The sequence below is a fragment of the Amphiura filiformis genome, chromosome 5 (assembly GCF_039555335.1).
Source record: "Amphiura filiformis chromosome 5, Afil_fr2py, whole genome shotgun sequence".
Lineage (NCBI taxonomy): Eukaryota > Metazoa > Echinodermata > Ophiuroidea > Amphilepidida > Amphiuridae > Amphiura > Amphiura filiformis.
In genome coordinates, this window is record NC_092632.1 from 42,416,552 (window position 1) to 42,432,120 (window position 15,569).

Consider the following 15,569-nt stretch of genomic DNA (forward strand, 5'->3'; position numbering starts at 1 on the left):
TCAATTTGATTTGAGTAGCCTACATTAAATAAAGATGGTAACTGAATATAATAATATATATGATGTGATCAAGCAAAATCAGTCGGAAGTCGGAAATATTGATTTTGAGATATCGTCAAACAAAGGGAATAATTTCTTCTATTTCCTATTGTTTTGGAACCCTTCAACTGCTCATACTTTTGGAACAATTTGTCAAATTTCAACGGGGTTTTCTGTAAAATATAACTTTTCAAATGCTTATATCAAAGTAGAAAAATTGAAATTGAATATGCCTGACTTCAGACTGATCTACAGCTTTCTACGGTGAATTAAGCCCGAGGACTGCCATGCCTGCAAACACGGCCGATGAATGAGTGATGATCAGGATTATCGTTATTACCTGCAAACATGCATGACAGATGAACGAGTGATTTATTTAACTAGGGAAGTATGAAACCTTCCAGGATTTAACTTGTCATGGGACTAAGTTTGAAAAGGGATGAACAACACTTCTTTGGCGCCTTTTTTACATGTGTATTGTGTGTATCTTTCTTTTTTGGTAGATTTTCTATAACAATTTGAAAAACAAACCGGCCAAAATTCTGCACCCACATCTTCTTGTCTGTCTGCACTATGATTGGTCTAAACAGATACGGATAACATGGATAAAGAGACACCGATATTTATCCTTCATGATATGTTAGCCTGAATCCTTCTGGCCTCTAATACAGCACAGTGGCCCGGGGGCACTTCAATATGAAATGGATATAGGTGTAGGGCTGGCGCTTTCGCACTAAGGGGCATTCGGTGAGAGCAAAATGTAAAAAATATGGGGTCATTGGGTGAGAGCATGATTTTTGGCATTCGGTGAGAGCAAAATGTAAAAAATATGGGGTCATTGGGTGAGAACTTGACCTTTTTTAAATGGAATCTTTGGGTGAGAGCCGAAACAACGTCGCAAAAACCTCGAAAATCGAATTTCTAGTTCTAAATGGCTTCAAATTTCATTGTATTTTCAAAATAAGTAACAAAATCAGTGATAAATGAAAGTTGCTGTTCAAATTGAACTTGTAAGGGTCTTTGGGTGACAGATCAAATGAAAAAATAGGGGGTCTTCGGGTGACAGAACATGTGTTCGTAAAAAAATATGGGGTCTTTGGGTGACAGCGATGCTGAAAAGGGGGGTCTTAACAGCCCTACATACGCGTCACCTCCAAAGTTGGAGTGCCCCCCCCGGGCACAGTGGAGCGGCCGTGCGTGAGTAAGTTCGAGGACTGGAGGATCGAGTCTAGTGGTTTGTTGCGTCGAAATCACGGGAGTACCGAAATCCCGGGATTTCGGCAATAAAACTGTCGAAATCCCAAGATTTCGGCAATTTGCCGATTCTCGGGCCCAGTTCTCGGGATTTTGACATCTCCCAAATCACAGGATTGCCACCCCAACACTAACCCTAACCCTAACATTAACCCTAACCTTAACACTAATTTTAACCCTAACCCTACCCTACATAAGCCTTAACACTATAATCACTCTGCCGAAATCCCTGGATTTAGGTATCCTGCGATTTCGGTGCTTCAAGTTGGAATCAAAGAGATTATATCTCATTGATTGCACGATTAGCTTCATTTGAGTGAATACCAAATTTTTTTATTAAAATTCCTTTTTATTTCAGATCAGATTATATTACAGCCATGAGCCATCCGTATTTACAGAGAGAGATGTCGTATTTAAAACAGTATTATCTTATTAATATTATACAATATTATGTGGTTGAAGAGTTAAATATGTTTTAAATAATGAATAAATTAGATTGAGATTTAGTAATCTATATAATTATTTTTCCGTCGTAACGTGATAGTGAATTGATAACACTGCCGCGCAATGTGGCGTGCGAGAACAAGCGGGCAAAATACGCAAAATCGTTACTTCTTAGGCGCGTTGTGTGACAACGTCGCAGAAGTGTACGCGCCTTTTGACAAGTTGCGTCGCGCACATAAACCACCGAACCCGACACCGAACAAGTACTTGATTCCTAAACTGCTCTTCCTAAACTTCAAGCCACGAATGCATGCAATGTGAAACGGAATTTGTCACTCTTTTCTTCGGGAGTAAATAGTATCCACAACTATCAATCAATAGACTTACACTTTTATTGTCTTTGCAAAACATCATGGGCATATGTCTTGAAAAATGCGGCAAAACAGGTCACTACAGTCCAAGGAGAATGGAAGAGGCCGATGGCATCAGAAATACGGGATCAAATCATCAAGTCTACAGGAAAGTCAACAATCTTCAAACAGAAAGAATGTTTGGAAGCAAGACTGTGGCACAGCCGTGGCCGTATATCGGGTCTATGGGGGGAGACGACATAGACGAAGCAGATGACAACAACCAAGATAAGTTGGAGGCCGAAGAAGCAGCGACTGATCTGCTCATTGATATCAAGGATCTGGTTCACTTTCAGAATGAGGATCATCCTCCACCCTTCGCAGATATGTGTCTGACACCAGAGCAGAGACAAAGACTCACGGAGTATTTATCAGGGTTGTCTCGAGTAGATGATTTTTCTTTTCTCTATCAATATTATACACCGGGTCTGCCTCCGGGACCAGATTCGATGCATGCCAAACACATACAGTATTACTTGACTCATGAAAGAAACCAAAAGAGTGCGCTGAAAGAGATTATTGCCGTTACCCTGTATCTCCGATGCAGACAAATGAACAAACTGGTAAGCATACATGCATAATTGAATTTGGAGTAACCCCATTAGGAATATCTGACATTCGTTAAGTTTTGGACCCTGGTATATTTATGTCAAAATATGTCTTATTTGTAAAAAAAAATCCTGTTTGCTGAAATTAATTGATTGATATACATTGTATCAAGGAGACTAGGTAAGATCATTTAAGCTAACAGTAACACCATGTAGGCCTACCAACGACGACGAAGACCCCAATATCTAAGGCTAAGATCATTTTCCACGGGACTGGGACAACCCAGTGGATCAAGTATACATGAGTAGATTCTGAAACCTTTCTTTCGACACTGCACTCGTACTGCTAAGATCCTGGACAGGGATTACCCACTGACAACATTTGACGAAAGTATACCATGCACGCTTACCCAAAGAGTTCAAGCTAGGACGTGCATGGAGCAGTGCTTTTAAGCGTGTATCCCGGGCTTAAGTATATTTTATGCTTGTAGTTTTCTTAAAACAAATATAGGCCTACAAGCATCACAACTTCAACATAGTAAGATCTGGCATTCAAGACCATTGACTTAAAACCATGAATATGTTCCACTTCCATCGGTTGGGACACAAAAGTCATACATTGCGGCAGGCTATATACAGCCAAACAGAATCGAACGTTAAACTTTTCTCTCTTGTTTGCATAACACTTTATTTTGTTATATATATCATTCCATGCAGATAAGAGCATTAATGAAAATAGAAAGCGCCTACAACATGGGACTCTCACCAATCGCCATCTCCAACGTTGCTCATAACGTATTCGCCGCATGGGACGAACATTACTGGACGTATTCGAGCACAAGAGAGGCCAGGGCACTGGCTTGCTATCGCGCTATCTTCAGAGCCACCCGACACCTGTCATTTCCGGAAGGCATATCCATCTGGACTCTGTTTCGGGTACTTTATCCCGAAGATGAAGTTCCGCCTTGCAGGCGAGTGGAAGGCGTAGGAAACCTACAATGTAAGTGGTCTTATCGACTTGAAGGCCGTGACGGCTTTCCAAAGGAGGTAGCCACGAAAATTAAAAAGCGTAGGGAGCGTTTTGCAGGCATACATGCGGAGAGGCAACAGTTTATTGCAGAGAACAAACCAACAGACTTTGAGCTGAAGCAGTTTGATGAATCGATCGTCAGTGATCTTTTCCGTTGTGATATGGATGAATCCACGCTTTCAATGAGCATACCAAAACCAGGTATCGGCGTCAACTACTTCTCCCTTGCCTTTAATATCATCAGTCGTAGGGAGAGGGAAAGGCTTTTAAGCAAACCTGCGGAAAAAGAAAACAAAAGGCAACCAAGAAGTGAAATACCGGATTTACACGACGACTCACAGTGTTCTGGTATCAGCAGACCACTGCAGGGACCGATGTCGGCTGACAACTACCAACCAGGTATGTTCTGGATGAGAGTATAGGAATGCGTATTACCTGCACCTCCTGCAGCACTGAAAATCCGTCAGTTTTATCATTGCTTATTGTTTGTTTACTTGCGTTTGCATTTATGAAGCTCCTTGCAGAAACCCTTAATATTCAAAGTAGGCCTTTTTTTTATACTTTTTGGTCCATTTCGTCCAATTTTGAAATTTGACCCCTTCTCTTAAAAAAAAAAGTCCTGGCTACGTCACTGTTTAAGGTCCGTTCATACTACGCCGCAATTGCGTTGCGATGCGTTAACGCACTGCCGCATTGCGGTATTGCAACATGATAAAGTTAAATTCTATACCGCAAAGCAATTACGGCGTAGTATGAACGGACCCTTCCAGATATATAATGATATATTGACATCCACAGACGATGATGCAGCGAGCCAACATGCCCTACCAAGTCTCCAAGAGTTCCACGAAATAAAGGACAGAGCAGAAAAGCAAAAACGATGGTAAGCAAAACTGGTCATCCAATCTCGAAACAGTCGAAAACATGACATTTTCACCTTAAGATTCGCCTAATGGCGCTATGGGCTCTCTTGACATAAATGGAATTTTAGGCACAGCCTAAAAGTGTCCTTCCGTAAAATTCACACCAGCATAATTTTAAGGTCACGGAACCTTAATTCTTGTTGGGATCTCATAGGAGCATGGAAGAAAGAGATAAGGGGGGCTCTCTATTTGCACGTGAAATTACCCCAAGACAAAGGAGTCCAAGTCCATTAGGCGAATCTTTACGGTATAAGTGTAATAATAGTTACAATATACACGCACTTTTGCTCATCGTGTATTGGTGCAATGAGATCAATCCACAGAATGGAGAAAGCGGATTTAACCTATTCCAGTGCGACTGATATTTTGACAATATTAGTCAGAAGAAGTGAAAGGGGCGGAGAATCAAACACGTACATGACGTAATTTAAATTTATTGGTCAATGTATGCGCTTCACGAAAATTATTTATTTAATCTAAATTATATAGCTTGGTGTATATATATTTATAATTATTTTCACATGGGCTATTTTTTCCATACCTTAATATTCAAGAGATGTTTATTTTTCTATGACGTGCGCGTATAATGGTTAAACCATCGAGATAAAAAATTATCTCGATGGTTAAACTGTTTTTTCTTCCACAATTTTCAAAATTGCGTTTTCCATAGAAACTAATTTGCAGCTTTATAAAATTACATTATTTTTTATCAAGCATGCACGCGAAAATGTATTAATCTTAAAAACAAAATAGGGCAGTGATCTTTAGGCATCACCCTCCCTGGATATGGAATGTGCTTGATTTTAAGCAGTTAAGTTCCCCCTTTATGACTATCTAAATATCTTATACCTATATATAAATATTTGACATCACTTTTCCAGGAAGCGCAGGTTTGACGGTCATCGGTGCAACCAAGAATTGCCGATGGATGAAGAAGAAATCGAGAGTACATCCATAGAGGCAACATCAACCGAGAGTACATCCAAAGAGGCAACAGCAACCGAGAGTATATCCAAAGAGGCAGCGTCAACGGAGAGTACATCCAAAGAGGCAACATCAACCGAGAGTACATCCAAAGAGGCATCATCGACAACAGTAGAACAAGATCACTCAGTCTAAACATGTGTCACCTTCATAAGTTTTTACATTTTGATTTATTCTATTATATAAATTCGAGGGTTCAGAACCAGAAAGCCTTAACTCACTTTTTTGGCCATTTTGTACCATCTTTGTACCAAAATAATCACCAACACCCACAGATTCTTGAAATCAAATGGCATTTCTTGAGTTAAGGCTTTCTGGTTCTCAACCTTAGTAATGAGAGTTCAAATAAAGGATTCGGTTTTATACATATCATGGTGAAGTTGGGACTTTTTTAAGGGAAAACCATTTTGAGGGGCGGGACCCAACTGAGAAGCAAAAAAACAACTTTCTTTATAATAAAATAATATTGTATGATGAGGGAAATTTTCGTAGAAAGTGGGAATGTCATCCCCTAGTCTACTCTGATAAACCCTTAAACAGTCTTCGAATTATTATTTTGTTTACTTTGGGGTGCACTTTTGCACCCCCATTTCGAAGGTTCTTGTCGTTGTGGTGCAAATTCATCTGACGCAGAGTAATTACCATAACAGGCGAATTTTGGGGTGCAAATTGTACTAACTCGTATAAGGACGATGGTGTTTGAGGCTTAATGATGGATTACCGTAGTTATAGATTGTCTCCATTTGCAAAATTTGAAAGTGCAATTTTATATTAAACTAACACCATTGGGTGTTGGACAAGATGCTTTCCTATGGCACCATATGTTGTCTTAATTCATTTTCATTGTTTGTATATTTTTGTAGATCTGCCAGTCAAACAGTATATTCAATCACACCTTCACCTATGCAAAAGAACAATACCAAATTATTTTTTAATACCAGGCCAGCAATTGAAATGGACAAGAAATTACACAAGGTGATTTTTTTAAACAACCATTTTAATAAACGCAATCATTTTCATATAATTTAATGTACATAAAATGTTTTTTCTTCATCTAATAAAATTATAATACAAAGAACATGATTAGTTTTGTGTAGTTAGTACTTAATAAACATTTATACAAGTTATGTTTGCTTTCTTTTCCTTTTTCTCTGACAAGCTTTAGTGGAAATTCACTTTTTTTTTAATAGTCCCAACCCTATACATTTTTTACATTATAATGACCCGATAACAGGTTCCACTGTATGTGAGAATGTTTTCTCTTATTCTCCCAATGTACAGTTCCCCCATATGCGAGGAGAGCCTCAATCTGGCAGCATACATGAATGGGAATTTAACCAGTCATATAAAATTGGTCAAGTTATGTAATTCTTCCTTTAAATTAAATTTTAAATTTTGGATTATTATAAAGCGCCTTTCTCCAGATCTTAGGATTCAAAGCGCTGTAATTCCTTTCATGTCTTGTCAATTTGAGGCTCTCCTTGCATGGTGGAGCAGTGCAATGGGCGAATATAGCCCAATACATAATATTATAGAAAATCCCCAAAAATTTATGTCCAACAGTGTATTTTTCAAAGAATCAAAATATCACTATGGCATTTTTAACCATGGAGTATGAAACTTACAAAGTACCAATAATAATCAACTTGCAACAATGCTACCTACAATTAAATCACAGTAAGACAGAATACATACAATACATACAAGTAATAAAAACATGGATGGCTTCAATCTGAATCCAAAGATCACATGGAATTTACACCGCAATAAATACAAGATATTATTCTATAAAAACAGTTTCTCTCTAAATATAATACATCTCTCTCTATCACAATACTGAACACAAAATACATTGCTGTGTAAACAGATTCATGTTATAGCTATTCCTCAGGATGATGTAAGAACTTTATATAATACATTTCAAAATTGTTTTCAGAGTTTCAACTGCCACTTGGGCCAGCAAATCCCATTGAATTATTCTACCGACTGAAAAGATAAATAAACAACAAACATACACTATCTTGCTGGTTATCTGTGATGTGGCTTATTTTAACAAAAAGTGATAATCTCATACAAACTGAATTGAGAAAGGTTTGTGTATAGGTTAGGAAATTGCTCATTTTGGAATATCCCATAGCATTTTATTTTTGTTGAATATCAAGACACCTATATATCATTGCTACGCTTTGTAAAAAGTTTGAGCACAAAGTCTTCATGAGCAAACATGAACTTAAACCATGCTGAACAGGGAGTTTTTTTTATCCTTCTATGATATATCCATCAAAGATATTATTTCCAAAATACATATTATTCAGAGTCCAATCCCTTTGCTATAAAGCTATCGCTGGGTTATTCCAATTGAAAGCCATACACCGGTACACCCCCTACGGAAGACATAACCTTAATCTTCAACAAGGGGTGTAAAGTCTCCATGAGCAGATGCGAATGGACATACTTAACACACACTGAACAGGGAGTTTTGTATAATTCTATTATATATCCATCCCTGATATTACTTCCAAGATATATATTATTCAGAGTCTAATCGCTTTGGCATAAAACTATTAATGGGCTATTCCAGATAAAATCCACACATCTCCTATGGAAGACATAACCTTAATCTTCCACAAAGGGTGTATGTATTTCAACAGGAATAGTATAATCTATGACCAAGCTGCAATAAGATTACCATAAAATAAACTTGTTTATCAGTATCTGATCTGCACCCAGCTACTTTACAAATGGTTGAAAATACTTTGGCTACGCTCCATGCGAGGGCGCTTTGCTTTTGGGGCTGACATGGATCCAGATACACCTGAAACACTGCTTGAACGTTTTACCTGAAAATAATAAAGATAACAAATACAAGAAACAAAGTCAATTTGTGTTAACATGATCGTTGCATTATGCTCATTACAAATATTGAATGGCCATTATGATCTTTTCACAAAATAGAAATTGATTTAGTAAAAATAAGTCGGAAACAAGTAGCAAACTTTTGACAACAGCATATTTTAAGCACACATCACACATTTACTGAGTTGAAATGCACTTGTCTCTGATTGGCTGCTGAGGCGATCTGCTGAGTGGAAATTTATGAATGGACTTTACTTGGTATGTGTTGTTAGCTCTGACTTTGCAACATGATTACATCACGGTTCTACGGGCTTGTAAAAGGTTAACAGCAAAATATTATTGACTTTTCAGTATTTTTACAAAAAGCACTGGTCATGCGCAACCATTAAAAAATATTTAACCAATAACTTCTGACGATTTGAACGCATATTGAGCCATGTATTGGACACTGTGTTCAACACATCAGAAGTTGGCTCAGAAGATCTAACAAGGGTCAATTTTGTCAAGCAAATGCAATAACCACAATTTGATTCTCTTTAGTAAAATAAAAACTTGAAAAAGAGAGGGAACAGACAAATTAAAATAAAAAGAACCTTAGAATTATCAATTATGGCTGATTTTGAGACCTTGTGATATAACATGAGAGAACCACTTCTACACCTGTTTGGTAATTCATGTTTTCCAACTTACGAGGCAATTGACCGTTTTGGAAAGTCCCAAAAGCGTTTGCGAATATAAGCCAAAATGTGTCATCGTCAATGCACATATTATTACTGCACAGTTCAACGTGCGTCTTGGTGCAGTAACGCTCTGCGCATCGACTTGCAAAGGATTCCGCAAAGAACTGAAAGGTCAATGAAGTCGTTTCTGTGTCAACATACCTGAGGTCTTTTGGCTTCACTTTTCTGAGCATCAGGGGACACAGCTTGGAAGACAAAGTTACGTGACATGCGAGGACCATTTGGGTTTGCCATCGTGTTAGCTGCAATTTTGGCTACCTCATCCTTCCGATGCAGAAAAGAACCATGGAACTGTAATAGATATTAGAAAAAGAGATGTTACACATAAAGCCTTTGCTGAAAAGAATAACAAAGCATTAAAAAATCTACTTATTGTTTTACACATACTCATATCGACTGCTCCGTGCCAGAAGTGGGCAAGTGCAATAGCTGCTCTGTGAACATTTGGCAATTTACACACAGTATACTGTACTCATCTACATGTGGCAGCTATTGCACTTACCCACTTCTCTCACTGAGCAGTTGATATAGCAAACAGTTTGAAATTACAGATATAATGATATCATGTTTTTTGTATAATTCTGGTGAATTAAAATATTCTAGTGATTTAAATATTCCAAGTGCAGGAATTGTAAATCAGCAACCACCATTAGCAGATTGTAAATAATAGCTCCTTTATACTACTAGGGGGGTCACACATCAGCTAAATCTGGTCTTGCACTGTGCAAATTGACTCAGATCTATGAATACTAGTCATTTTTGATTAAGAAAAAATATTTATTTAATTCATTCCAGCACTCTTACTTGTTTTTTACATTGATAATCAATATGTGTAGATAAAAAAAAAAGTTTGTTTTGGTAATTTGAGCCACTAAAAAAAATTCCATGGTGGCTTTTGACAAGATAGGAATAGGCATTCTATCAATACTGAATTACTGATATCATACACCGCAAGCAAATTTCATTTGGTCACTTTGGAAAATCAGATTTCCTACAATGTGCGAAATGTGCAAGCTATTATTAAGTTGTTATTTCTGGATAATGAGTAACACACCTTTTTTTTGATACCAATATCTTATTTCTACGATCAATTTCAAATTTTACCTTTTTTTTCCGCAAAACGTGTGCATTTTCCCATAGGAAATGTCTTCCAATAGTGAAAATCTCATTTGGTCACTTTGGAAAATGAGATTTCCTACACTGTGCGAAATGGGCAAGCTATTTCTAAGTTGTTATTTCTGCATAATGAGTAACACATCTTTTTTTTGATACCAATATCTTACTTCTGTGATGTTTGGAATGTTAAATGGCAAGCCAACAAAAACTTTTTAAGGCATTTTCCCTAAAAACGTGTGCGTTTTCTCATAGGAAATGTCCATAATAAAAGTAAATATCAAGATTTTTTCATTTTTGGACTGCAATTTTCAAAATACTGTGATATACCCAATGTTTTTTTTTATTTTAGTGGTTCTACCTCAAGTCTCAGAGTTGTTTTAACATGAATATGGACATTAGAAATTCATATTTACAATCTGAGGGTGCCCGAAACTTGCTATTTTGCTCTGTGATGCCACTTTTTCAGATATGGTTGCACAATTTTGAGATTTTACCCATTTTGGAGGGCATTTCTCACAACATTTTGATATATCTGATGCTTCTTGTTACTTTAGTGGTACAATCTCAATGCTTATAGTTGATTTAACATGAATATGGACATTAGCAATTCATATTTATGATCTGAGGGTGTCCTAAACTTGCTATTTTGCTCTGTGATACCAATTTTTGCATATAACCGTTGCTTAATTTCAAGCTTTTTTACATTTTCGGAGTTTATTTTTCACAAAATTTTGATCTATCTCATGCTTTTTTTATTTTAGGGGTTCAACCTCAAGACATAGAGTTGATATTTGATGAAACCAGAGTCTGAATTGGATTGATATGTGAAATAAAGCATTTTTAAAATGCGATTTATCACTTTTGTCCGATATTTGCAAGAATTTGGTCATTTATCGGAATAACGTTTTCAATCATATCTCGAAAACCGTTCATTGGATTTGAACCAAATAAAAAGTTTTCTCAGTTTCTGCACAAGAGCTTTCAAATAAGCTAAGTTTAAAGAGTATTTAAAGACATCTTAATTTTAGTGTGACCCCCTATTTATACAGCATTTTGTTGCTGTTTTAAGACTAAGTAGACTTGTCTGAATCACATTTTAGGCCATCTTGAAAAATAATGTCTTAAAGCTGATGTCAGCATTATGGTTGTGCTTCACCACTCAGTTTCACTCAAAAAACCTGAAACTGGTGAGAAAAACCTAAAAAAAGCATGAGAATGTAGGTCAAAAAGCCCCAAAATGGGCTGAAAATAAAAAAAGTTCTCTGCTCTTTAATTTATTTTGAAAGTCGGTTTTATAACACCTAAAAAGTAACTGTGTAATCTTGAGTAGTTTGTGTAAGTCATCCTGGTAAGTCATGCTGATGAATCTTTATGTATAAGTTCCTGCAATCTCATTGGTTCTTAGCCTTGTGATATGACACAATATAACACACTTTAGCGTGTGTGGGGGTGTTGACACGATACTCGTATGTGCTATTTGAACCAATCAGAGGTGCATAGCAACAACGGGACTGATCGATTCTAAGCTCAAGGTAATTCCTTGTAAAATATAGGATTTAATTTTATTAAAATTTGTATGATATTTTTATTTGAATTTAAGTGTTTAAGAATGAGAATAAAGGTATTGTTTTAGCTGCTGGAGTAAAAAAACTCGTCTTTGCCTTAAAATAATGATGCCACCTGTGTTATATGAGACGATAGATGCACGACAGCGGTTACAGCTACGAAAATACACCCCATACTAGGGTGCATCAGATGCCCCTCATGTCACTGGATTCATCTGTCCCTAGTCTTAAAATGTTCCTATTGTCACAAAACTAACATGTGCCAAGTTTGAATTAATTCGGAGGTCGTCCTGGGGGGCCACCGAGAGCCTAAAGTTACAATGTGTGTTCCTATGTAGTAAAGTTCGTTGACCCCTGTACAATTCCAATTAGAAGCCGATCGAACAATTTTAAGTAGCTGCCATATCAAAACCGTTAGGACTTAGAAGCTCAAATCTTTTGCGCTTATAGTACTGATAATCATCTTCGAATCGGTGATAAAAATTAATCACCAACAAAATGAGCATGTGTGGAATTGGCACAAGCGCCCTCGATACAAAATTTCAGTGAAATAGGCATTTTGTGGTAGTTTTTACCTCAAATTTTACAAATGTTGATGTCCTGGTTGTCATTACACTTTTACAAAGCAGATTTTCTGAACTTTAGATCAATATATAATACATATTAACAACTTTCAGTGTGAAATAAAGTATTATAGCACTTGGTTAAGACAGAAATTATAGATTTTCCCAAGAATATGGACTGTGGGGGCGCTTTTGACAATAAAACACATACAGTCATTTCTTTGGAGATGGATTTTCATCACAGATTCAAAGATGATTATCAGTACGCTTAGCTCCCAAGATTTGAGCTTCTAAATCCAAACAGTTTTGATATGGCAGCTATTTTAAATTGTTCGATCGGCTTCTAATTGGAATTGTACAGGGGTCAACGAACTTTACTACATAGGAACACACATTGTAACTTTAGGCTCTCGGTGGCCCCCCAGGACGACCTCCGAATTAATTCAAACTTGGCACATGTTAGTTTTGTGACAATAGGAACATTTTAAGACTAGGGACAGATGAATCCATTGACATGAGGGGCATCTGATGCACCCTACCCCATACCCCCAAACCATTCAACAGTAATCCAATTTTAAGTTAAACATTTTCTTACCTTTGCCCTAGTTTTGATAGCCTTTGGGGTACTAACTCGCTTGTCTTTTTCCTTGTCCTGTTGCTGATTGGTGTTGCTAGCTGCAGCTGGTATAGCAGGGGCTGTAGAAAACAACAGAAGAAATCACAAATAAAGAAAACTTTCCTACTCGTTCACTTGGTTAAAACTCACTAAATCAGTCAATGGTAATATCTTTGAATTGGGATGTCAACCAAATGAATTGTCTGACATGCTTAGTAATGCCAACTTTGTAACATCATTCAGTTTCATGTTTGCTGAGTATATGCAAAAACGAGTTGAACACTTTTTTCATAAAAGTAATTTCTGCAAAGATACAAAAGAATACCAGCTTATATAGTATCTCAGCACTTGCACTTAGCAGTAAACTATCCTCAGATGGTATGTCAACTGGTCAGTGCCATTAGTGGGTAAGTAAAATAGCTGCCATGTGTAGATGAGTACAATATACTGTGTGTAAATTGACAGGCTTGCCCACTTCAGGTACTGAGTAGTCGATGTACTCTATGTTGGGTGCTTACCTAGTTTTGACAAGGGTCAAAGAATGTTTTCCTGTGAGCTTTGCAAACTATCAACAATTGAAAGGTCATGAACACTTTTGAAATGTACTTGCATCTTTCTTACATTCAACCAGCAGACTACATGCTATGGGTTAATTCTTGGCAAAAGCATTACTTAGCACATCACAGAACGTATCAGTTGCGTTCATGTAGTATACTAAGGGCTCATATTGAAATATCCTACCACGTTTTCACACAGAAAGAAGGCAGGATTCCCCTCGCTAAGCGCGCGCCTCAGGAAAGCTCGGTCATAAAACGGATGGATTATATGCATCAGTAATACATCCTGCCCAGGATTTTAACAAAAGAAGGCTAGCACAGGAAAGCTGCAGGATGGCGCACATCTTCCTGTGTAAGGGAATTTCAATATGAGCCCTAAGCATGTATGCAGTGTAAGGCATGTGTATGTCATCTTCTGGACCAAATGTTCTGTTTGTTGTAGAGCTACAAGCGTGTTCTGTGCTTGTCCAAGAATCACCTAACCCCTATAGTTATGACTTACCTTTGATCTTTCTATTCTTCTGCACAGCTGTTTTCATAAATTTAACAAACTGACTGTTCTCCTCCTCAGCTACCACCTCTTCATGTTCATCCTCTTGGTCTGGCTGTTTCTGCTGTGAGACGACAAGAAAGTAGGAGAAATTATTACACAATCAAATTTTATCTGTTATCATCACATGCTCTTTTCACTTAGGTTGAATGATCTTGAACCTCACCAACAGAGTTTCATGGATTTCTAGCCACAACTTCAGCAGGCACAATACAAGTTGATGATATCCAGGAAAAAACACAAAACAGAGAAACAAATACCCTTGGGAAACCTTTTTATGATGTGGTATAAAAACAATGTGTTTCTCACCTTATTCTCCTTGAGCCATTGTTCTCGTTCAAACCGTTTCATACGCCATTGCGTGTCCTCATCGTTATCTGCATCTTCAACTTCTCCGTCGGAATTTTGACCAAACATGTCGCCCATTGAATCTTCATAATCTACATAGGAGTAAAAATATGAAATAGGTGAAATCAGGAATATTTTTTTTTGTATGTGTGCACACTGTCGACAGAGAACGTACACAAGAAATTACTATGTGACAGCAAACACGCCACCATTGTGGCTGTCCAATGCTTACTGATCGAGCTATGTTACAAGACAAGATCGTACAAAATAACATTAAACACAAATGTTTGCAGTTGGGGGATGGGTGTGGTCAGTCCGTATTCCAAGAGAAAAAAGAAATGCATTATAAGGCAATAAAAACTCAAATGTGTGTCCAGCAGGAACGTGTATTGTGTGGGTGCATATTTGTAAAGACCCGCAAATGAGGGCGCACACACGAGGGAAAAATGGGGACACTCACCAACCATGGACATGCAGTTTCCTTTCCCCTACCTGCATATTAGACCATGTCTCCTTTGCTGGGTAGGGTCAGTTCTAGGGTGGTTTTTTAAGCACAGCCACAGTTTGGAGATTACATTTGGGTGTGCAAAGTTGTTGGTTGCAGGTCTTTACAAGTGGGTGTGTGTGTGTGTGTGTGTGTGAGGAGTGTAGCTTTGTGTTTCTGCAATGTACTCGACAGGGAACTAGTGTCATCAGAATACCAATATGCAGCTCAAAATTCAGTTACATTAATGAAGCAATTTTGTTTCAATTCACCTTGAAACATTCTCAAATTGCCTGAAATCCCCAGCTGCTGATATGAACTGTTCATGCTACCAGGCCATAAGCCAGGATTTGGGGGGTGGCAAGCTTAAAAGTTGACATTTTGTGAATTTTTCCTTCAAAAAAATCCATTTCCAAAAAAAGGCAGATTTTATTGGCTTGGCATTTTTTGGAGGTGTGTTGCTGCCCCCATGACTTTGCATGCAACACCCCCATCCTATTAGGCTGAATTACCATGGCGCAGCCTGTTCCAGTTTGGCTGGG

General features: G+C 37.6%; 2 protein-coding genes across 2 annotated transcripts in view; one reads left to right on the forward strand and one right to left on the reverse strand.

Annotated features, from left to right (window-relative positions):
• Window positions 1–1,964: 1,964 nt before the first annotated feature.
• Window positions 1,965–6,823, forward strand: LOC140153158 (uncharacterized). The gene is made up of 4 exons (XM_072175810.1): window positions 1,965–2,710; window positions 3,413–4,124; window positions 4,524–4,608; window positions 5,530–6,823. Exons 1-4 carry the CDS (start codon window positions 2,150–2,152, stop codon window positions 5,765–5,767), a joined length of 1,596 nt encoding a protein of 531 aa, XP_072031911.1. The 5' UTR covers window positions 1,965–2,149; the 3' UTR covers window positions 5,768–6,823.
• A 1,083-nt stretch (window positions 6,824–7,906) lies between these two features.
• Window positions 7,907–15,569, reverse strand: part of LOC140153157 (uncharacterized) — a 30,141-nt gene continuing 22,478 nt past the window's right edge. The window contains exons 18-22 of the mRNA XM_072175809.1: window positions 14,505–14,635; window positions 14,148–14,259; window positions 13,068–13,168; window positions 9,370–9,519; window positions 7,907–8,472 (exon numbers count right to left, since the gene is read on the reverse strand). Coding sequence (XP_072031910.1) covers window positions 8,368–8,472; window positions 9,370–9,519; window positions 13,068–13,168; window positions 14,148–14,259; window positions 14,505–14,635 — 599 coding nt within the window. The 3' untranslated portion in view covers window positions 7,907–8,367. The remainder of the gene's footprint in view (window positions 8,473–9,369; window positions 9,520–13,067; window positions 13,169–14,147; window positions 14,260–14,504; window positions 14,636–15,569) is intronic.

What these genes read in the sequence shown, in the direction of transcription:
- LOC140153158 (XM_072175810.1), top strand. Translation starts at nt 2,150, where the DNA reads ATGGGCATATGTCTTGAAAAATGCGGCAAAACAGGTCACTACAGTCCA. An exon ending in GGCTGACAACTACCAACCAG is followed by an intron (nt 4,125 to 4,523) that starts GTATGTTCTGGA and finishes TGACATCCACAG; the next exon opens with ACGATGATGCAGCGAGCCAA. An exon ending in GCAGAAAAGCAAAAACGATG is followed by an intron (nt 4,609 to 5,529) that starts GTAAGCAAAACT and finishes TCACTTTTCCAG; the next exon opens with GAAGCGCAGGTTTGACGGTC.